This window comes from Notamacropus eugenii, chromosome 4, assembly GCF_028372415.1.
Source record: "Notamacropus eugenii isolate mMacEug1 chromosome 4, mMacEug1.pri_v2, whole genome shotgun sequence".
NCBI lineage: Eukaryota > Metazoa > Chordata > Mammalia > Diprotodontia > Macropodidae > Notamacropus > Notamacropus eugenii.
In genome coordinates, this window is record NC_092875.1 from 205,758,266 (window position 1) to 205,782,429 (window position 24,164).

General features: G+C 35.1%; 1 protein-coding gene across 7 annotated transcripts in view; it reads right to left on the reverse strand.

The window, feature by feature from the left end:
- Positions 1-24,164, reverse strand: part of ZNF236 (zinc finger protein 236) — a 218,006-nt gene that overhangs the window by 73,150 nt on the left and 120,692 nt on the right. For all 7 annotated transcript variants that reach the window (XR_011965983.1, XM_072604065.1, XM_072604062.1 and 4 more), the window contains 4 exons: positions 21,364-21,614; positions 20,217-20,318; positions 9,333-9,481; positions 1,238-1,341 (listed from right to left, as the gene is read on the reverse strand). Coding sequence is in view for 6 of the 7 variants with exons in the window: in XM_072604065.1 (XP_072460166.1) it covers positions 1,238-1,341; positions 9,333-9,481; positions 20,217-20,318; positions 21,364-21,614 (606 nt within the window). In the remaining variant the exon portion in view is untranslated. The remainder of the gene's footprint in view (positions 1-1,237; positions 1,342-9,332; positions 9,482-20,216; positions 20,319-21,363; positions 21,615-24,164) is intronic.

Below are 24,164 nucleotides of genomic sequence, written 5' to 3' on the forward strand. Positions count from 1 at the left end.
TTCTGAGCTGCAGTGGGCTAAGCCAACTGGATGTCCAAACAAAGTTAGTCATTACTATGGTGAGCCGCTGAGATTTGAGGTTGCCTAGGGAAGAGTAAATGGACCGAGGCCAGAAATGCAGCAGGTCAAATCTTCCACACTGATCAGAGCAAGACCAGCCTCCTAGGAGTCCCTACTTCCAGCCTGGGCAAGACCGGATCATCGCTACTGTTATTGCCATCATGGTGATCATTATCATCACCACCACCACAACTAGCATTTCTATAGCACTTGAAGGTGTGCAAAGTTCTTTATTAAAATATAAAACAAGTATCTCATTTGATCCTCACAACAACCATGGGAGGTAGGTATTATATACTCATTTTACAAATGGTTAATCTATAATAGAAAAAGGTTAAATAACAGGGTCACACAGCTAGTAAATATATGAGGATGGACTTGAACTCAGGCCTTCCTGACTCCAGGTCTAGCACTTTTTCCACTATATCACCCAGGAAAGAAAGAGGAAGAAGAAAAGGAAAAGAAATCATAGATCTGGCAAAATAATTACAAACTCTGTTTTTTTTAAAGACCATGTACTTTATAATCTTACCACATCTATATTTATTTAAATATGTATGCACACACACACATTATCATATTAGGAAGACCTGAATTCAAATCCAGCTTTAGGAATTCACTAACTGTGTAACCTTGGGTAAGTCACTTAACTTCTGTTTGCCTCAGTTTTCTCAACTCTAAGATGGGAATAATAAGAGCACCTACCTCACAGCGTGGTTGTGAGGATCAAATGAGATAATATTTGTTTACAAAAAAAACACTTAACACATACTAGGTGTTATATAAATGCTTATTCCCCTCCCTTTCCCTCATATCCAAATACTTTGCCACTTTAGGGCCAATCTATTAGGTGATGACAGATTCTCCAATATTTTAGAACTAGTCTCACTAGGTACAGGATAACTTGTCATTAAGACCATACTTGAAACCTTATTAAACTGAAGTTGTCTGAACTTGAAATCTGTTGGCATACTCTTTGAGGGTCAACTCCTGCCATGATGAAGCATTCGTGTGTGTGTGTGTTGTATGTGTATACACAGACACTCACAAAAACACACACACACACATTGATGTAAGGAACTGAATCCTCAGAGAAAGACACAGTATATACTATCTCCAAAAAAAAATCCCACCAATTAAATAAATATTTAAGTAGGGAAAACAGTTATAAGTGTACCTGTAGGCTCGCCTACTTTGATCCTCACTGTCCTCAAGAAACTGGGGTCGCTGAGTTTGTAGTTCCAGTTCTTCTTGTGAATGTTCTTGAATCAAACGAGTTGTCTAAAATTAAAAGGCTTAGATCAATATAAAGACAAAATCAGAAAGCAGGCCACTTAATTCCCAGTAAAATATTTACTATCTGTACGGCCCAAATACCACTGAATCTCAATTTTCTCATCTATAAAAAGGGACCCTTGGGCTAGATGCTTAGGTAGATCTTCAAGCTCTAAACTTAGAATCCTTTGAAGAAAAATTAAATCATCTGTAAACAATTTCAAACATTATGTAAATGAATCCATGAAGTAAAGTTACCATATTCTCACACAATTTAAATGTTAAGATTATCCTTCTTATATGTCTCAAGCTATACCGTGACTAAGTTCCATAAGAATGATTCTTAACATTTTCTTGTGTCTCACAACAACTAAAGAGAAGAAACTTAAGAGACACCAGAGTGGGGGCTTGGGATCTATAGGACATCCTAGGACACAGAATAAGAAAAAACCTAGAACTATTTTGGATAACTCCAGAATGGCAATATTGGCTGGCAGTATATAACTTACAAATGAGTTGCATACTTTAAAAAAGTGAGGGAGGGTGGAGAGGGAGTCAATTGCTGTTTGCAACTTGGAACACATTTTATATAACCTTAAGCTGGGCTTTCACTTTTTTTGGAAATTCGTTTAAAGAATTATAACTTTTGACACATTTCTCACAGTGATTATTTCAAATCTTTTATTTTCTCAAGCTCTGATGCTCAAATCTGTACCTCACTGATGTGGATACAAACAGTACCCTAAGGGTTAATATTTAAGGGTTACTTTCCCAGGCCCCCTGAAGAGGTTTGAGGCTCATTCAGTAGCCCACGCTGTAACTTGAGATCCTGTACTTGAGGGTATCTTAATGGTCTTTTCTCCTTATCTTGAAATACCATACAACTTGTACCAAAAGAATTGCTTTTGTCTCTATCATCCTGTGTTCCCTATCTGGTCATTCATCTTTCTCATCCTGTGTCATGACAATTTTTCCTTATCTTGCAAGCAACCATCTTCCTCATCTTCTTTGTACTTATCCTGTCCCTAAGTCTCCAATGCCCATAAGAAACCCTAAAAATTTTACATCACCACCCTTAACATCTCCGTATAAGCATAACTCCCCCAAATAACGAGGTCTCACTTGGCTTTCTTGCTTTTCTGTCAATAAAGCTCCCAATGGCTACAGAGAAGGTCTAGAATTCTTTCACAATTGAACCAGCTCTAAACCTCAACATCATTACAGTGTATAATCTAGTATCTGACTTTATTGAGAAGACTGAAGACATCTGAGATGAATACTCTAAATTCCCCTCTAACCTGCCAAACTTTAAAACTTCTCTGATTTCATATTTCTCTTTTCCTCCTATATCAAATAAATATCTCAGTTCTTGCTAAGGCAAATAGATCCACCTCTGCTCCTGAATCTCATTCCTTCCCACTGGACTTTTCTTTCAATTATTCTCCCTTTCTCCAAAGCATTTTCATTCTCTCCTTTAATACTGGCTCTGGCCTACAAACAAGCTCAGATCTTCCCTATCATAAAACAAAATGTAACAAAACAACTTTCAGTGCCATCCTACCTACTTAACTTCCCATCACATTTCATTCCTCCCCATTTACTGACAAATTTCTATAAAAAGTGGTTTATATTCGTTGTCTTCACTTTACCACCTAATTCTTCACTCACTCTTTTGAAATAATAGCTTCTTTCTAGTACTCTACTGAAACTTATGTCTCATAAGTCATCAGTGGATTAACAGCCAAATAAACTTGTCTTTTTCCAGTTCCAATCTTTCATGTCTGTCACTGTTGACCACTACCCCCCCTTCTTAATAAACTCTTCACCTTTGACACCAAGGTGTCCTGGTTTCCCTTTCTACCTCTCCAATCTACTTTTGTTAATTGACTTTCCTTTCCTCCATTTCTTCCCTAAATGTAGGAGTCCTCCAAATTTACACCCTTACCTGCAGGTGCTCTGCCCAAAGGGAACATGTTCTACTCAAGCTTGGGTGGAGACATTCTTTTGTCTAGATAACCCAAGGATGGGAGTGGTCTGGTAAAGCTGGGGGTGGTCTGGTATAGAGATATTTTCCCTGTATAGGGGTAAAAGGATGATGGAGTGACATCAGCCCTTTTTGGGAGGGCAAACAAAATGACAGATCAGTTTTGACTGCAGCTCCTAAAGGATGCTTACCTAGGTGCTACCTAATTCTGTTTGCCTCCTTTTTTTAGACTACTCTTTAAGACTGACATATCCTATGCAATACTTCTCATTCTAAGCCTTCTTTCTATTCCCATTAATAATATCCTAATCCAGATTTTTTGCTGAAACTAAATTATTAACTAAATTATTTCAATAGTCGCTGAACTAATCTACCTATTCCTGATTTTGTTCCCCATCAAACATAATTCTTTACAATGCTTCCAGATTAAGCTTCTTTATGTAAAGATCTGACCACTTTATGCCTTTACTCAAAAATATTTTGTGATTCCCTACTGCTAAATGAATAAAATTCCAACTCCTGAGCCCAGCATTTAAGGCCATTTAAATCTGATTCCAGTCTACCCCTCTAGCATCTATGTACAGTTCAGCCAGAATAACATGTTGTCTTGGAACACATTCCAAACTTTCCAGGGTCTGTGTCTTTGCTAATATTTCTCCATCTTTGGAATGCCCTGAACCACCTCCACCCCTATTCCTATTTCTGCCTATTAAAACTTTACCCAGTGTTCAAACCCCAGCTCAAATATACTTCCTGAAAACACAGAATCATTAAGTATGAATGAATCTCAATGAATACCTAGTCTAAATCATTCCTGAAAATTAATCTCTTCTCTAATATACCTGACAAATCATCATTACAGTATGTTTTTTAAGATCTGAAGTCTGGAAGCAATCTATCAGGAAGTCCATTTAAGTTTTATATTGCCCTGCTAAGAAGCTTTACCAAACAAAAACAAACCTAAACTTGGCTCTTTTAACTTCAATCCATAACTCTTAATTCTCCCTCTTATGTCTTTCCCCACCTCCAACCTGTTTTTGTACCCTGAAGCTATGAATGTTTTTTTACTGTTTTACTTAAAAAATATTATCGTATTTTAAAATAGGTTGATTTTAGGGAAGAGAGCTGGGTAGGGCAAGGGAGAACAAATCTAACACTTTTTCTATATGACAATATTTCAAGTTGACTGCAGATTTGAAGTTGATTTAGAGATAGATAATCTATCAGTTCCTTCATTTTACAGCTGAGGAATTTTAGGCCTAAAGAATTTATGCAATCTCAGCAAGGTCAGAGCTGGCTTTTTTTTCCCCACTATATCATGCTGCCACTTGAAGCAAAAAAAACCTATCACTACCCATCCTTCCTCTCCTCAGCCATGTTAAAAAGGGAAAAAAACACTTTTCTTTTGCGTGTTAAGCATTCCCTATTGCTTCAAATGATCTTTAAATGGCTTGGATTCAAGATTCTTCACCATCCCAGTTGCACTTTCTTTGGATTCTTGAAATCTTATCAAATTCCTTCTTCAAACAAGGTGCCCAGGATTGAACACAATCCAAACACAGTCGTATCAGGATAGGGTATATCAGGCTTATTATGTGCTTGCTTCTAGATACTATGTATGCGTCATGATGCCACAGTGTGTCATGAACTTTCTTGACTACCAGGGCAAATGCGACTTGCACGAGCTTGCAGTCTTCTAAAATCCTCAAAATACTTTTCTGACAAATTAATTAAATATTCTGACATGCCTCTATCTTTTACTACCAACTTTTTTTTTAAGTACTCAAGTTTTAAGACTTTACAATTAGCCCTACTAAATTTCACCTTAGATCAGTCCAGCATTGTAGCCTGTCAAGTTCTTTTTAGACTGCTATACAGTTTATGAGCTGACTCTATCAGTTTGGTGTCATCTGTGATAAGTTTGCCATCTTTGCCATCACCCAAATCTTTATCAAAAATAAATACACATCACTGGTGAATGCCACTTCAAAGGTGATATTAAATTAGTCACCTATTTTTAAGGTCCAGTCATTGAAAGGTTCTGAATAAAACTAACTATACTATCATTTGCCTTACTTATCCAACTTTTCCAAAGAATAGCACAAGATATTTTATGAAATTCTTTCCTAAAACTGAGGTAAAAAATAGCTATAAAAGTCCTCTGATCTATCAGCTTAGTAAATGATCCTTAAAAAGGAAATGAAAGTTAATTGGATATGATTTAATGATGAAGTTGTATTAAGTCTTTGGGATCGCTATCCTTTACCAGACATTAACTTTACCTTTATCATTACATTCTAGGAATTTGTGCCAGGAATCAAACTCAAGCTCAATGGCTTGGAATGGTATTTGCACACTCCATTCTGATCCATTTTTAAAATACTAGATATTTGTCCTTAATACTACAATCCTGCTTTTTTGGGTTTTTTTCTGCAAAATTTTCCCCTATATCCTTACTTATCTATAATATGTACAAGTTAAATTATATGGCATGAGATAGAAATAGGACAGGAAAGAAAAAGATGGGAGGTATGATGGATGAGAAATATGTCAGGCAGTTATATCCTTCCCTGAACTCCTCCCTCAGCCCCCAACTAAGGTTTTCTTAAAATTTCCTTTTAATATTCTAAAACATTACCACCTTTATTTTGTTTCTGTGCTTGTATCTTAAACACATTCATAATTTTCTGTTCCTCAAAAAAGGAAATCACATGATTCTTCCAGTGATTATTTTAGAAACACTATAAGCCCTGCTGACATACTGTCTTATCTTGGTATCATAAGAGCTTTATTCCTCATAGCAAAAACACAAAAAAGTCTTCCTCAGCACATAACAAATACTGTTATTTTTCTTATTTTATCTATGTAAAAGTGGATAATTCTATCACTTGGCATTTTGGAAAGCCTGGTATTGTTAGAAGTGGTACTACAGAGCAGCCAATGGTGATGCCAGGTGATAAATCTTCTTAAGTCTAGTACTCTCTTTAGAAGAACTCCTAACATTCCTATGGAACCATGACATGCTGATCTATTCATCCAGCTATGTACATACTCTTGCTCTCCTCCAAGTTGTGTCATGAGTTCTCTTTATCTATATATAAGGCACCTCATACGATTTCCCTTTTTTCTTCATCTTTGGAAACACTTCTTTGTGTCTTCAGAATTTATTTGTTGAGTTTCTAACCCTCTTAAGCTAATTTTCTATATAGAATCTCAGGCTGTGGAATTATGTCTACCCTTTCTCTTAATACTCTGAAATCCATCCTCTAATCTAGGGTATTAGACTATAGCAGAAATTTCTCTATTGCAAAATCTAAGATGAAGTGTTTATTTTCAACTAAGATTCCTAACATTTCTATTCTAGCAACTAGTTTCTTCTGATTGATGACTATCAGATCCAGAAGAGAATATCCCTTTTTTAGGTCCTCCATCTTTGGAGAATGAAACCATTACAAATTCAAGATAATAAATTCTTAGCTTCTGTATTTCTGGCAGAGAGAAAGAACTATAGCAGGTACCTGGATAACTAAAGTCATCCATCATTACCAGTCCATGCCTGGAATACTTAGTTTGCATTCTAATTCCTGAACTTCTAATTTATTTCTTCATTCTGTCCAGGTGGTCAGCAATACAGTATAACTATTTGGCTTTGCTTATTGGATTTTTATCCAAATACTCTTTCCAGTAATGTTCTCCTTCCTTCCAAGGGGTCCTTACCTGGAAATGATCTTTCCTTCCACAGACCTAAAAAGAACTGCATAGCTTCCAGTTTAATCCTCAAAACATTTATTAAACATCTTTGATAAAAGGGCTGTTCTGAGTCCTGGGAGATACAAAATAGTTGCTGCTAAGTCATTTTTCAGTCATATCCAACTCTTCATGACCTCATTTGGGGTTTTCTTGGCAAAGACACTGGAGTGGTTTGCCATGTTCTTCTCCAGTTCATTTTACAGATGAGGAAATGGAGGGAAACAGGGTTAAGTGACATGCTTGGGGTGACACAGCTATTAAGTGCCTATACCTGGATTTGAACTTAGGAAGATGAATCTTCCTGACTTTTGGCCAATATGATCCACTGTGCCACCTAGCTGTCCTCATATAAAGTAGACACAGTCAGTATTCTCAAAGAGTTACAATCAAGTAGGTCTGATATGATTTATTTGTTTTCAGAGAGCTCTGTTCAGAAATTTTTTTCCTGGCATTAATTAGACATGGTCAAATTGCTATTCCTACTCACTGCCTCATTTATTCTCTGTGTCCAAAAGGAAGAAATCTACTGAGTTTTCACATGGTTACCAATGAATACCTGAAAGTAACTATGATTTCGCCCATCTTCTTCAAGCTAAATTTCCCCTGTCCCTTCATACACAATTCTTATGTCCTTAAATTATAGCTCTTCACCATTCTGCTTGCACTTCTCTGGATATTTTCTAGAATATCAATGTCTTTTCTAAACTTTGGCACTGAACATAATATTCCGAGTCTAGGATAGAGTATAGTATGCCTATCATCTCTATATGCTTCTTTTCATGCAGCCTAAGATTATATCTTTTTTTTTGTATTGCCACACTATACATTTGAATTTAACGAGCATATAAACCCCCTTATCTTTTTCAGACAAACTATGTCTCCTTCACCTTGAATTTATGAAGTCAGTTCTTTGAACCCTAGTATAAGACTTTAGATTTATTCCTATTTTGTTTTATCTGATTCAGCCCAGTGTTCAAGGTATCAAGATTTTTTTGGCTCCTATCATCCAGTGTGTTAGCCATTCTTCCCAATTCTGTATCATCTGAAAATGGGAGAGATCTTCATCTATGCCTTTGTCCAAGACTGAAAAAAAATGTTCAACAACATAGGACCATGCACAGATCTCTGGAGCAACTCAAGTTGAGGATGAGAGCTAAGAAGATCAACATGATGAAGGAAGATATGTCATATTCAACGGCTATAGTCTATTAACTGTAGGCTATAATCTATTCACTGTAGATTTTACGATGGCCATATATAACCTACAGTATTCACGTGTCAAATCCATTGCTTTTAAGTGATCAATCAATCAATAAACATTATTAAATGCCTACTAAGCATGAGACACTAAACTGAATGCTGGTGCTAAGGCACCTATTAAAATTCATTATTTGTTACTTCCATAAGTATAAAACAGAAAAATAGATAATGAATATGAAATAAAAAGGTAGAAATACACATCTCCAACAAATCTTCAAAATTTACCACCCTCATGTCTCATTCTTACTGTTGATAAGATTTCACCCACAAGATTTAATACATTGTGCATCTTACTACAACATAAACATCTTGAAGTTAACTTTAAGCAGATGATACTACATACAGTTAAAGAGGTGAAATCTCTCCTAGGTTCCCAGGGAAAATAAACTAAAGAACTACATTTTGTATTTACCTAAAAGATGCTAGAAAGCACATTTCTTCAGTGGTTTTTTTTAAATTCTATTATACTGTCTTTAGAATATTTACTGGAAGCAAGATATATTTCTCATGTTTTGTGCCTGGACAATACAACACATAGCATGTTGTGACAGAAAGAACATTTGCCTTAGAAATTAGAAAGTTCTGGATCACAGAATTTTACAAGCTGTGTGATTCTGGATAGGTTACTTCCTCCAGCCTCAGTTTCCTCATGTTTGGACTTGATTACTACTGAGGTCTCTTCCAGGCCTACATCTATAACCCATTAAAAAAGTTGTCAAACCTAGTTTCTAATCAAGAAATGACTGCAGTACTGGCATAATTAAAGGAAAATCAAAATGATTTAATGAAAAATTAAGATAGGCAGGAAAACCTTTAAAATGTAAACATTTTTAAAATTCCACAAGTGTTACAATCAGAGGTTTTTAGCAGTAAAATATCTCTGTTTCTTTAGTTATTTTTCTTTAGCCTTTTCTGAATCTACCAAAATTTAATAAGGAAAATCTAGCACATATGGAAAAAAATAGATTGATTAACCATAAATTATTTTTCAATAAATACTCACTACATTAATAGTATCTGTATTAGGAACTTGAAGCAGGTTCTGTTGATGGAAACTGGTTGAAAGAGCCTGAGATTCTAGTGTGCTGGAATCTTGTAGTTGCTGGACAGGTGGAAATTGATTCTGATTATACGTATCAGTCACAGCAAAACCTGTAACAGATTAAAAAAGAGGTGGTCCAAACAGTTTCCCCAGCCCTCATTTTCTATAATTATAGAATAATTCTTAACTGTTAAAAAAATATATTATTTTAATAGTAGAAGCTTTTTTTTTTTAAGACAAGCCAACTCTATTTCTAAATTGGTTTCAGAATTAGATATCATTAATTTAGGGGAAACAATATTGCAGGGGATGGTTTTATGTTAACAATATAATAAATGGAAGATATGTTTCAGTGCTACAAAATTTGGATTGTATTTTATAGATACCTTAGATGAAAATAGGGAACTGTTAGGTAGTTGCTAGCCTGAACAGGGCTACGTGTAAAGAAGACAATCAAGATTATCAGTCCTGATATTGCATGCTATCAGCGCAATTTCTGAGGCTTATGGCTAATGGATAGAGAAGCAGGATTTTCACCAGGATATTGATGTACTAAAGACAGCAAGGAGAAACTAAGGACAAATGAGCCTACTGGGAATCATCCAGTTGCTCAATAATGAGAATCGAGGTTCATGAAGGAAGCCTGCATCTAGGCTGAGGAAGATAATTACAAATAAAATAAAAGAGCTAATGAAGCAGAAAATATCCTGGAATGGAAACGAGAAGATGGCACATTTAAATGACAAACTGATGATGGGGGTCTTACATAGCCAGTTAATATTAGAAGATAATTATTCTCAAATTTGTCTGGTATTGGGCAAAAAGAGATATAGATCAATAAAATAAAATAGATATAACATATATATATCTAAATATAAGCAAACTATTACACTTGGCAAATCTACAGAAATAAAAAGTAGGAAAAGGATATATTATTTGACAGAAAATAGATACAAAAACCGACTGTCAAATTGGCAGAAAAGGAATTTAACAGTTAAGAATTATTCTATAATTCCACATGGATGAGAGGGCCATAAACATTTTTTTAAAAATTTATAGAAATTTTTTTTTAATGAAATGAAATATTTATCTCATTGGGGAAAGGAGAACTTTTTTTAAAAAAATTTCAACAGTTGCAAAAATTATTTGGTACAAGATGTCATGACTGTACAACTAAAAGAAATAATTAAAAGAAAAATAACAGATTAGGGAAAACATAGCGAACATGAAAGATACAAACAGCATTGATACATAAGGAACAGTTAAAAAATCACAGTACTAACTCCTAATCCACAATAGATTGATTGTCAAAGGATATAAAGAGACAACTTTCAGGAGAGGAAATACAAATTTTTCAAGTATCTAGGAATGCTTATCTTCAATAATAACCGAAGAGATACAAATTATAACAACTGTGAGACAGAATCTCTCACCTACTAAGTTGTTAAAAGTAATTAAAATCAGTGGTGGCAGGATTGGAGAACCTGGACCACTGGCGTAACTGCAAACCACAAGAATCACTTTAGATAACATCATAGGCAGGAAATGGTTATGAAGATAAGTTTACCCTTTAATCCAATAATTCCACTGTTAGGAATATACCCTGAAAGTGTACAAAGTTATTTCAAAAACATTCTATGTTCAAAGATGTTCACTGAAACATCTATCACTATAGCCCCTTACTCTCTCAAAAAAGAAAAACAAAACAAAACAAAATCATGCAAACTAAATGTCCAACAAAATGGGAATGGCTAATATCAGTTGTGGCATCTTAATGATTGAATTCTATAATGCAATTAAGATCAAAATGTGATATAATGGAAAGAATAATGGATTTGGAGCTAGAACACCAGGCTTCAAATTCCAAGTGTGCCACTTATTATCTATTTGACATTGAGCAAGTCACTTAACTTATCTAGGCTTCATTTTTCTCAGCTATAAAATAAAGGGGTTGGATTAAATTAATTTCTAAAGTTTCTTCCATCTCTAGATCTATAATCCTAGAATAGAAAAACATTTGAAATGATCTTAATGAAACGTCACGCTAAAAGCAGAATCACAAGAAGGGAATAAAACTATGATCAGATGAAAGAAAGTAAATAAAAATGAGTAGAAAAATAATCCTTCCATATAAAAAAAAATTCTCCCCATCAAATGAAAGCAACTCTGAGGCCCTCATATGGATGAACCCAGCAAAGTGGATTAAAATGGAAAATTGCAAATGTTGGAAGGACTGTGGCACATTACTATGTGGCTAGTGAAGCTATGAATTGGTACCACTATTCTGGAAAGCAACTTGTTACTGTGCCCCAAAAGTTAATAAACTGTGCATACTCACTGACCTAGACATTACTAGACTTGTACTCTCCCATCTACCCTCTAAAGAGTCAAAGAATGAGCAAGAGGACCTAATATTTACAAAAATATTTATGTCAGCTCTTTATGGGGAATGGCTGAAAAAAAATTATGGTAAATGAATATAACTGAATACTACTTTACTGTAAGAAATGGCAAAAGTTTTCAGAGAAACGCTGTAAGACTTGTATGAACTGATGCAAAGTGAGGTGAGCAGAACCAAGAGAGCAATTTATATAATGACAACATTACCGTAAAAACTAACAATGATGAAAGACTAAAAGTATCTTATCAATGAAATGACTAACCATGATTCAAAAGTACCAATGAGGTTATCCACCTCCTAAGAGGTAAATGAAATTAATATGCTGAATGACACATATCTATATATTTGTACAATATCTGTTACATCTGGGGGTGTGGGATTGGGGTGGGGTCTTACCCATGTGGGTATTTCCACAAATTATTACAAATTGCAAGCTATTCATGTTCACCATACCATACATGTATACTCATAATTTCACCTGGAAGGATTCACACAACATTCTTGACAGTGGTAGTGAGTGAAGGGGTGGGGGTGGGGTGTCATTCTTCACTTTCTCTTAACAGTAAAAGAACAGCAGTTGAACATATAACCTACCTCCATCACACAACTAGTCCATCTTCTTTTCTGATAATACATTTTTCAGATGACATTTTTTATTCTGGTTTTTCTTTCAAGTTTCTTATTTATGCTGCAGCCTACTAACATCCCCCCTCTTCCCACAAAATGCCTCTACACTGCTCTCTGGGGAGTCCTCATCTTTTAATTATTCAGCAATAACAGTATTCCATAACCTATAGCCAAACAATAACAACCCGAAAAATACTGATATTTTAGAGAAATTTTAGTTTAGGGAGAAACGTGAAATTACTAAAGGAGTGTGCAATTTCCCTAAGACAAGCAAGTCTGCTGTTCTCCTCTTTATTTAATTTATGGCTTGACTTACTGTCCATCTGTAGTATCTGTACAAGATTTATATAAACAAGTTCTTTTGTAGTCAATATGACTGCATGTCATAGTCTTTATAACAGACATTTTTCATTCACTTGTCTTGCTGCATGGAAGGTTAGACCAAACTCTTCTGAAAGTTATGTATCTCTTCTTCCAAGAAGCTCCCTGGCAACCAGCACAATGTCCTACATATGGACCCATTTGGAGTACCTCACTATTCTTTATGGAATCCATCTTATTCTTTAAAGAATCCATCCTCAACATTTAATGTGCACTGGGAACCCCTTCAAGACGAATACCATTGGAAAATGCATATTGTTGAAAGATGATATTTTCCACTATCTAAACAAATTGATTTCTAATTACAAACAGCAAGAACGGTGAATTTTTCCTACAACTTTCAATTACAATACAATCTACTGTGCAATATAACTTGAAAAAAATCTGCCTCTTCCCTACTAATACGACATCAAAGATGTTTTTTAGGTTATTCTTATTAAAAAAAAAATAGACAGGAAAATAAACACATGGGATGGTTAACTGTTGGTGCTCTCTCCATCACATTTGGGGGGGTACTAATAATATCTAATGTTTTTCCATTTCTTTGATATCCTTTAGATACTTTATGGATCAGTCCTTCAAAATCCTCATAACTGTGTAATTTTCAGCATAAATATCTACCTAGTTCAATGTTACTTTTCATTTATCATTATATCCAGGACTGTGATAATAAGAGTCCAAGAATGGTAGCTCTTGTATTGATAATGGGGAAGAAGAGGTGGAAGGAGGGAGGAAGAAAAATCTATTTATAAAAATCCTCATCTATCTTATTTATTTTTCTTCTATTGTCCTCCCACTTTTGTCCTTTATTCTCCTTGGGGAAAAAAGGAAGGATAAAAGAAGAATTAAGTACTTATTAGGTGACAGGTACTGTGCTAAGCCCTTTATAAACATTATGTAATTTGATTCTTACAACAACTTGGGAAGTTCTGTGCAAATTTTTTCCCTATTTTACAGTAAAGGAAACTGAGGAAGATAGAGGTTAAATGACTTGCCTACGTACCATTCTCTATTCACTGCCTCACCTCGCAGGATGCTTTCGAATGCTTTCCTTAATTGGGTTTCTTGCAAAACTTTCTCAAATTAGTTTCATCCTCTATTATTTTCTTTGCTTTATCAGGTGATAATGCTTGTAATTTTCAGCTCCTTATGATCTTACGGAGATGTTTATATAATAAATGACTTTTCCTTGGTGACCACATCAATTTACTTGGAAAGTCAGAAAAGTGTTTGCTGACAAAAGTGCTCTTTAGATTATTATGGTCAATTTGTTATGGCAATTACATCAGTTGAACTTCTGTAAAAAATTATGGAAATTTGTATCTATGTTCTTCCTTCTATGTATATCCCATTTTTATCATCAATAACTTGAGTCAAGATGGATTTTAATTGCACACTATCTTTTTCTCATTACTATTCTTTTTTTGTGTGGTTTGGTGATCTAATTGTGGTCACTGTTTAACTGCCAAATCCAATGGCTTTTTCTCAATTCTCATTTTCCTTGACCTCTCTGAAGCCTTTGACACTGATCACTCCTCTCCAGGTATACTTCAGGTTTTTGGAACACCACTCTCTCCAGATTCTTTTCCTCCTACTACTCTGTCTCCTTAGTTGGATCCTCCACCAAATCACACTCTCTAAATATAGATATCACTCAGAGTTCTGTCCAGGGCTCTCTACTCTTCTTTCAACTTCACTTGGTGATCTTATCACTGCTCATGGTTTTAATTACCAACCTTATGTTAATGATTCTCAAATTTACCTTTCCTGTCCCAGTCTCTCAGCAACTAATTGTCTTTCAGATGTCCTGAACTGGACATCCTGTAGACATGTTAAACTCAGTATCTCTAAATGAGAACTCATTAACTTTCCCCTTACAACTTTCACTTTCCAACCTTCCCTGTTACTATACAGCCAACACCATCATCTCAAGTTCTTCAGAATCTCATCCTAGGAGTCATCCTGGATTCTCCATATTCAAGCTGTTGTCAAGGTCTATTGATTTCACTTTTGAAACATTCTCAAACTCGGTCCCTTGTCTTCTTTAATACTGTTACGCCTCTAGCACAGGCCCTCATCATCTGCTTGGTGGGTCTGCCTGCCTCAAGTCTCTCCCCACTCCAATTATAAGCTGATCATGTTACCACCACCACCACTTTTCACAAACACACAAACACACGCACACACACGCACACAATAAACTCTAGCCTACTGCCTCCAGAAGCAAATACAAAATGCTCTGGCATTCAAAGCCTTTCATTAACTAGCCACCCCACCTCTTAAGTCTTCTTATACCCTCCTCCTTAAAACATAGTCTTTGATCCAGTGATACTGGGTTCCTGTTTTGTGAATAAGATACTCCATGTCTCAGTTCCAGGTATTTTCTCTGATAAACTCCTCCCTGCCCTCATCCCTGGAACACTCTTCCTCCTCTTCTCTGACTACTGACCTCTTTTAAGTCCCAACTAAAATGTCACCTACTATAGAAAACTTTCTTTAACTCCCTTACCTCCAGTATTTTCCCTCTTTCAATTATCTCCTATTTCTCCTGTACATAGCTTGCTCTGTATATATTTGTTTGCATTCTGTCTCTCCCATTAGATGGTAAATTCCTTAAGGAGAGGGGCTGTTTTTTTTTTCTCTTTGCATCCACAGGGCTTAGCAGAGTTCCTAACACATAGGAGGCACTTAATGTTTACTGATTGAGTTTTGTTGTTCCTTCTTATTCCAACTTTTCATTGAAATCACTAATTATCAAAGTATGTGCTTATTTAAATTAATAAATTGAGGGACAGTCTAAAACCTTTATGATTCTCAGCATTCCCATTCCATATTCTTCCACTCTGGTCCTCAGAAGTCAGATTCTATCTGATGTCAAGAACACACATGAAGCCTTTAAGACTTTCCAGCATGTCCAAATCTGCCTATACTATGTAGGCATACCTTCCCAAATTCTAGAGTCAAGATTCATGTCAACATGAGGAATCTGAGCAGGTCTTTGAGGAAGGAAAAAAAATAAATTAATTTAAATAATTACTAAGTGAGGACATTTTTATTAATGTCTGATGCTAAATTTATAATGAAACATTTAATTTAATTATATATCTTTCTTCCCCTGTAAGCCTCATGTTTTTGTCTTCATAGATGACTATCTGAAAAAGAAGCTATTTGGGAAGCAAGAAACACTGGAACAACATATAAGTCTATGGAATAAAGATCAAAATATTAAATATACATAAAGATGACTTTTTTTGCTAAACTTCTTTTCCTCTGCTAGTCTCTGTTATGAAGGATAACTCTGGGAGAATGTGAAAGATAGGAGATTGAGAAATGTAGATAATATAAGAAAATGAAAGATATCAATAAAATTTAGAAACAGAGAAATATACACACAGGTTGAGGTAGGCTGATCCTGAAAACTAATTTTTTGCAGTATTTCTCATTTGGGGGTGGAGTTTAATAATAATGCTACCCCATATCCAAACAGAGTTTTAAAGTCAACAATGTTAACAGTTGTGTTAAGAAGGTAGTTGGCTTGTACCCTTTTTATTAATGAGGAAAACTGAAGCTTAAAGAGATTAAGTCATTTGTCCAAGGTCTTCAGTGCTAAGTGTGAGGACTAAGATTCAACTTTTGACTTCAAAATTCTTTCCATTATAATATATTACCATCTTTTATGATTTCTCTTTCCTGTTTACCTTTTCATGCTTCTCTTGATTCTTGTATTTGAAAGTCAGATTTTGTATTCAACTCTGGTCTTCTCAACAAGAATGCTTAGAAGGGAAGGGTGGAGTCAAGATGGCGAAGTAGAAAGACACATATACACTAGCACTTCCCCCACAGCTCACAAAATACCTGTAAAAAATGACTCTCAACAAATTCTACAATAGCAGAAGCCACAGAACAACAAAGTAAAGAGGTTTCCAGCCAAAGGTAACCTGGAAGGCTAATAGGAAAGTTCTATCTCACAGGACACTGAGCAGAGTGGAGCCCAGCCCTGGCAGCATGGCACTAGGAGGAACAGGACCTGAACAGAACTCCAGGGGAGAATTCCCAGCAGGGAGGGGCCCAGATTTCTCAACCCACAAGCCACAAAGAAAGCTCCAAAAGTCAGTGTGGGAGGGCTTTCTCGGGGTTCCCCCAGCACCAGCCCAGGCAGCAGCAGTGGCAGCAGGCTGCTATGCTGAAGCGGCCTGGGTCCATTGTCCAGGCAGCTCAGCTTAAAGCCTCTGGTAGAACTGAACAGCTGATCTCAACCTCAGCCCTCAGTGGTGGCCTCACCCTCACCCAAAGCCACTAGGGGAGTTGCGCAGCTGATCTGAATCTCAGCCTTGAGCACAGTACTGGGGAGAGGAGAAGCACTAGGACCCTCCTCTTGACAAAGGATTCAGAGGTCAAGTAAGTGGTTGAGAAAATGCCCAAAAAAAGGGAAAAAAAATAAGACCATATAAGGTTACTTGCTTGGTGAACAGGTATTTCTTTCCATCCTTTCAGATGAGGAAGAACAAGGCATACTGTCAGAGGAAGTCAAGGTCTCTGCCTGCAGTACCTCCAAAATGAATATGAAATGGGCTCAGGTCATAGTAGAGCTTGAAAAGTGAGTCAGCAGCTTGCTAAAGGACAACCAAAAAAATGCTAAGGAAAATAACACCTTTATAAAGAGGCTAACTAAATTGCAAAAAGAGTTCCAAAAGGCCAATGAGGACAAGGAGGCTTTAAAAAGCAGAATTAGCCAAATGGAAAAGAAGGTTCAAAAGCTCACTGAAGAAATTAGTTCTTCAAAAACTAGAATGGAGCAGATAGAAGCTAATGACTTTATGAAAAATCAAGAAATAACAAAGCAAAATCAAAAGAATGAAAAAACAGAAGACAATGTGAAATATCTCACTGGAAAAACAACTGACCTGGAAAATAGATCCAGGCAAGACTATTTAAAAATTATGGGACTAACTGAAAACCATGATCAAAAAAAGAGCCTAGACATCATCTTTCATGAAATTATCAAGGAAAACTGCCTTGATATTCTAGAACCGGAGGGCAAAATAAATATTGAAAGAATCCACCAATCACCTCCTCAAAGAGACCTGAAAAGAGAAACTCCAAAGAATATTGTGACCAAATTTCAGAGTTTCCAGGTCAAGGAGAAAATATTGCAAGCAGATAGGAAGAAACAATTTGAATACTGTGGAAATACAATCAGGATAACACAGGATCTGGCAGCTTCTCCATTAAGGGATAGAAGGGCTTGAAATAGAATATTCCAGAAGTCAAAGGAACTGGGATTAAAACCAAGAATCATCTACCCAGCAAAACTAAGTATAATACTTCAAGGGAAAAAATGGTCATTTAATGATATAGAGGACTTTGAAGCATTCATGATGAAAAGACCAGAACTGAATAGAAAATTTTACTTTCAAACACAAGAATCAAGAGAAAACATGAAAAGGTAAACAGGAAAGAGAAATCATGAAAGACTTTCTAAAGCTGAACTGTTTACAATCCTACATCGAAAGATAATATTTGTAACTCTTGAGACTTTTCTCAGTATTTGGGTACGTGGAGGGATTACACACACACACACACACACACACACACACACACACACACACACACACACAGAGTACAGGTTGAGTTGAATCAGAAGAGATGATGTCCATAATAAAAATTAAGGGGTGAAGGAAGAAAATAATGGGAGGAGAAAGGGAGAAATGGAATGGGGCAGGCTATAACTCATAAAACAGATAAGAAAAATCTTGTTCAATGGAGGAGAAAAGGGAGAAGGTGAGAGGGGAAAAGTGAAGCTTACTCTCTTCACATATGGCTTAAGGAGGGAATAACATGCTCACTAAATTTGGTATGAAAATCTATCTTACACTACAGAAAGTAGGGAAGGAGGGGACAAGTGGGGTGAGGGGAATGATAGAAGGGAGGGCAAATGGAAGAAGGGAGTAACTAGAAGTAAACACTTTTGGGAAAGGACAAGGTCAAATGAGAGAATAAAAAAGGGAGGACAGGGTAGGACAGATGGCAACATAGTATTATACAACATGATTACCATGGAAGTCTTTTGCAAAATAACACATATATAGTCTGTATTGAACTGCTTGCCTTCTCAGAGGGGATGGGTAGGGAGGGAGGGAGAGGAGTTGGAATTCAAAGAATTAGAAACGAATGTTGAGAATTATTATTGCATATAACTGCAAATAAGAAACACAGGTAATGGGGCACAGAAATTTATCTTGCCTTACAAGAAAAGAGAGAAGATGGGGATAAGGGAAGGGTGGGGTGTGATAGAATGGAGGATACATTGAGGGAAAGGGCAATCAGAATGCAAGGTATTATGGGGTGGGGGAAGAGGAGACATGGGGAAAAAAATTGCAACTCAAAATTTTGCAGAAATGAATGTCAAAACCTAAAAATAAATAAACAAATAAATACTAAAAAAGAAAAAAGACAACTGAAAACAAATTAATTAAAATATAAAAATAAATGAGCTTATTATACATCAGCTAAAAAATTGCCAAAGCAACATTATGTGCATTATTATCATGTAACATTAACCAGTACGGAGATGCTTATTACAGCATAACACTCAGCAGGAGCTTGCAATTATTTTATCTATTTATTCATTTATTATCTGAAGGTAATAAAATATAATACATCAGGGTTCTGTTACATATTCATCTAATTATTTTTACCAAGTCTCCAATTTAGATCCCAGTCATCATTATGCAGCTTATGAGAAACCCTAAAAACTATCATGGTAAAATGACTGCTAGAGTCTGTTGTTTGAGGGTTGAGAAAACCAAAGTAGATCTCTCCATCCTAGAATCACCTAATCAGTCAATCAATAACCATTATTAAATTCTTAGTATCCGCCAGAGATACAAATTCAAAAGTGAGGGAGAACCTATCCTCAAGGAATTTATATTCAATATGAGAAATAGCATGCTAATAGATAAGAAAATCAAGAACACATGCAAAATAAATATGAAATGATGAGTGTGAGGGTCAGGAAAGATATCTTAATAGAATGGGCAATGGCTTGTGCAAAGGCATGTCAACAGGAGATAGAACATTATGTATGAACAAACAAGAAGATCATTCCAGCTGGGGCAGAGCGTGCCTAATGGAGAAGAAGTATGTAATCAGCCTGGAAAAAATAAGAGGGAGCCACAGCATAAGGGACTTTAAACAGCAGAGAAATCTGTATTTCATCTTATAAGTAATAGGGAGCCAATGAAATCATAGTGAAGAGGGAAGTGATGCAGTCTGATCTCATGCAAACATAAACATTTTGAATGTATGAGCTCAGCTCATTATACATTACAAAATGAAGCAAAGTTCAAAAGAAACATTAAGAACTGTGGTAAAATTAAAATGTTAAAAACCTGTATTTCTTTTAAAAGATCCATTTAATCAATACAAACACTGACCTTGAGATAATCCTGTTGATTCATAAGACTGCTGTGGGATAGTTTGCTGGTCAAACTGATTGATGTTATCTTGGAGAGTATGTTCAGAAGTCACAAACCTATCTAAAGCCAAGAACACAGATGCAAAGAAAAAATTAATGATTTAGGCAAGTATAACAGATTTTACCATTTACTAATAAAAAAGGATAGTTTCAGTATTTAATCTTAAAATTAAAACTGCTCAATCTCAAAAAAAAAAAAAAGATTCAGAAACTCTTTCATCTTAGTTATAAACCACTGCATCCAGAACTTGCAAGTAGAACAAATGATAAACAACAATTGTCTCAGAATTACTATCCTTTACTATCTTCTTCCAAAGGTCAACTTTAAGTGCCATTTCCTATATGAAGCCTCTGGCTAAACATTGTTTTTAACCTTTGGTGCTAGGGAAGGATTATTGAATGGGAAAAGGGAGAGACATATTTTTTTAGTGATATAAAAAAAGGCATTAATAAATCCCCAAAAATCATAGGGTAGAGAAAATGTAAACAGTGTCTTTAAAAGTTCAAAAATGAGGTTTCATCCAAATTCTATTGTTATTTTTTCTTAAAGACATTATTAGTGATACACATAACCAGAAAAAGAATCAAAGTGTAAAGGATGGAAAACCTGTCGTAACAATTAGATGATATACCCAGCAAAGGACTTTGTCAGGAAAATTGGAAATCTTCTTTAAAGTAACATTCTATAGGCAATTCAATTCAACAGATGTTTACAGAACAACATTATATCTAGCATTGCACTAGACAATAAATATAAGGACAAAAAGAAAGTATAAATATAGTCCCATCCCAAAAGTTTTATATAATTACTGGGAAAACAAGTGAAATCTAGAGTTAGTATTAGTTTTCTATTTATACTTATCGATTTATTCCTTTTTTCAGATGTCAATTTTTAGGGATGCAACCAATATTCAAGGTAGAGCCAACAACTCTGTATGACTGACTATACATGACTAAGAAAAATGCATGTCAACATATAATCAAAATGCAAATGCTGTTAATTAAGATTACAAAAATGAAAAATTCAAGGTGGACTAGAGTAGTCTAGGACAACTTTATCCTTCCTATATACAATAAAAATATATTTTTAACATGTGAAAAGTTACCTTCATCTGGCTCCAAAGGTTGGTCTGTCAACTGTTGTCCAAGTCCTGTTTCTTCTGGACCTACGACATGCTGCTGGTCCAATTCCAAAATGGTTTCATGATCAGTAGTGACTGCTTCACTTTGCTGCAGTTCATCACTTTCAACTTCTACTTGCATCTGCGTAGAAACATGAATGGTCTGCTGATCTACTGTGGTATCATCTATAGAAGCAGATTGTTGGTGCTGCTGTAACTGCTGAGCAAGTTCATATCTTTAAAAAAATAAATAACACGAAATAATTGTCAGAAGTTCATAATAATTACCTTTAAGGAAAATCATTAAGAAAATTATTTTATGAACTAGAATAACACTTTCTTTTTGTCCTCTTCTTCTACTGACCTCTTTTCCCCCCTCATAAAGCATCCCTCACTATAATGTTTGTAAAATATGGTAGAAAGAGCAACAGTTTTGGGGTATACTTAAGATTTAATCCTAACTCTGCAACTTACTATCTATGTTATTTGTCCAAATTTGTTTAAAAATACCTCCAGCTTCAGTTTTTTTCATCTGTAAAATGACAGAGAAGACTATACAATTAATTGCAATTTGAAACTCTTCGATTTTATGATTCTTTACTCTTTTGAAGGGAAGTTTATCTGTTTAAAAATTTTTTTATTTTTATTTTAAAATCATTAATCTCATTATTAATTAATTAAAATTATTTATTTAAATAATATTTAAATTTAATTCACTATTAAATTTATTGTTAATTTATCTAAATTTATTTATTTTAAAATTATTTTTAAAATCTCACTTTTTAAAAATTTCTGGTTTTAAAAAAAGAGATTTGTGGAATTGATAAAGTATCCATCATAAATTGCCTACCATATGCCTGGTACCTTGCTAAGTGCTTTACACATACTATCTCATGTGATCCTTACAACAATTCTGTGAGGCTGACAGTATTTTGATTTGACAGCTGAGAAAACTAAAACACAGAGGTTAAATGATCTGTAATGTCCGAGGCTGAATTTGAACTCAAGTCTCTCTGACTCCAGGCTCAGGTCTCTCTATTCACTGAGTCACTTAGTTGCTTCAGTGAACAAACTAGCACAGTGTTCAATTAAACCCAAAGACCCAAGCTACTGGGTCAAGTTCTCACAAATCAATAAGAACTTGAGAAAACACTGGAAAGCAGTCTGGCAGAAATTACATCAAGAATAATACAGGAGGGTTTGAGGTTCAAATGAGATAATGCATGCAAAGTACTTTGTAAAACTTAGAGGGCTACAGAAATGCCTATTATTATTCTATATTCTATAGTCACTTGTCCTCCAGTCAGGAGATGACTTTATTTTGAGAGCCTTCAACTGCACTCCTACTTAGGCCAAGCAATGTTTATAAAACAACACAGTAGCCTGATGGTAAATTATTAACAACTGGGTAAAAAAAATATATGCATACACTTTTAAATTTAATCTGCATTATTAACACTAAGTTTATACACTTAACAAAACAATAAATTGAGTCCTGATGTGTACTAAGTGCCAAAGCCTGAAGTGCAAATGATCATGCTGAAAATTTAATGAGAGACAGTTGAAGATAGCTCCAGCACGCTACAAACCTTATTTGTTGTTGTTGTTCAGTGGTTTCAATCAAATCTGATTCTTTGTGACCCCATTTGGGGTTTTCTTAATAAAGACACTGGAATGGTTTCCCATTTCCTTTTCCACATAATTTTCCAGATGAAGAAACTGAGACAAAAAGGGTTAAGTGACTTGCCCAGGATTACAGTGCTAGTAAGCATCTGAGGTCAGACCTGAACTCAGGAAGATGAGTTTCCCAGACTACATTAATCACTTTGATTACATAAAACTGAACAGCTTCTACACACAAAAAGTAAGATAAATGCAGTTAAAATGAGAAGAAATACAATTAACTGGGGGGAAATCTTTGCAGCAAGTTTCTCTGATAAAAATCAGACAGCAATAGATATGTAAATGATTCAAATATAGAACAAAAACTGTTATTTGACAGATAAATGGTTAATCAATATGTAAATTAGTTATCAAGGGAAAAAGCCAATTTATCAACAATCATATGGAAAAATGCTCCAAATCAATAAAAATAAGAGAAAGGCAAATTAAAATAATTCTGAGGTTCTACCTCACACCCATTAGACTGGCAAAATTGACAAAGACAGAAAATGAGAACAGTTGGAGAAGTTGCAGGAGATTAGGCATATTAATTATTGTTGGTGGTACAGTTAATTGATCTGGCCATTCTGGAAAGCAATTTGAAACTATGCACAGAAAGTAACTAAATTCTACATACCCTTAGATTTAGTAATACCTCAAAAGGGATCAAAGAGAGAAAATGTTGATATGAACAAAAAAATTTATAGTAGAACTTAAATTTTAATTGTAGCAAAGAGCTGAAAATTAAGGACATGCCTATCAATTTGGGAATGGCTGGACAAACTACAGAACACTGCTATGATGGAATATTACTTTATCATAAGAACTACATCTAGGAAGACTTCCATGAATTAATACTGAGTGAAGTAAATAGAATCAGGTGAAGAATTTATAATACAATCTATAATACACACACAAAAACAAACAACTTTTTAAAACTTAGCAACTTTGAACAATGCAACAACCAATCCTCTCCAAAGGACCAATGAACAACCAAGCTTCCTAAAAAAGAGGTAATGGATACAAAGTATAGAATGCAAAATACTTTTTAAGACATGGTCAATGTGGGAATTTGTTTTGACTATATTTGTCATGAAAAGGTTTTTGTATAATTTGGGAGTGGG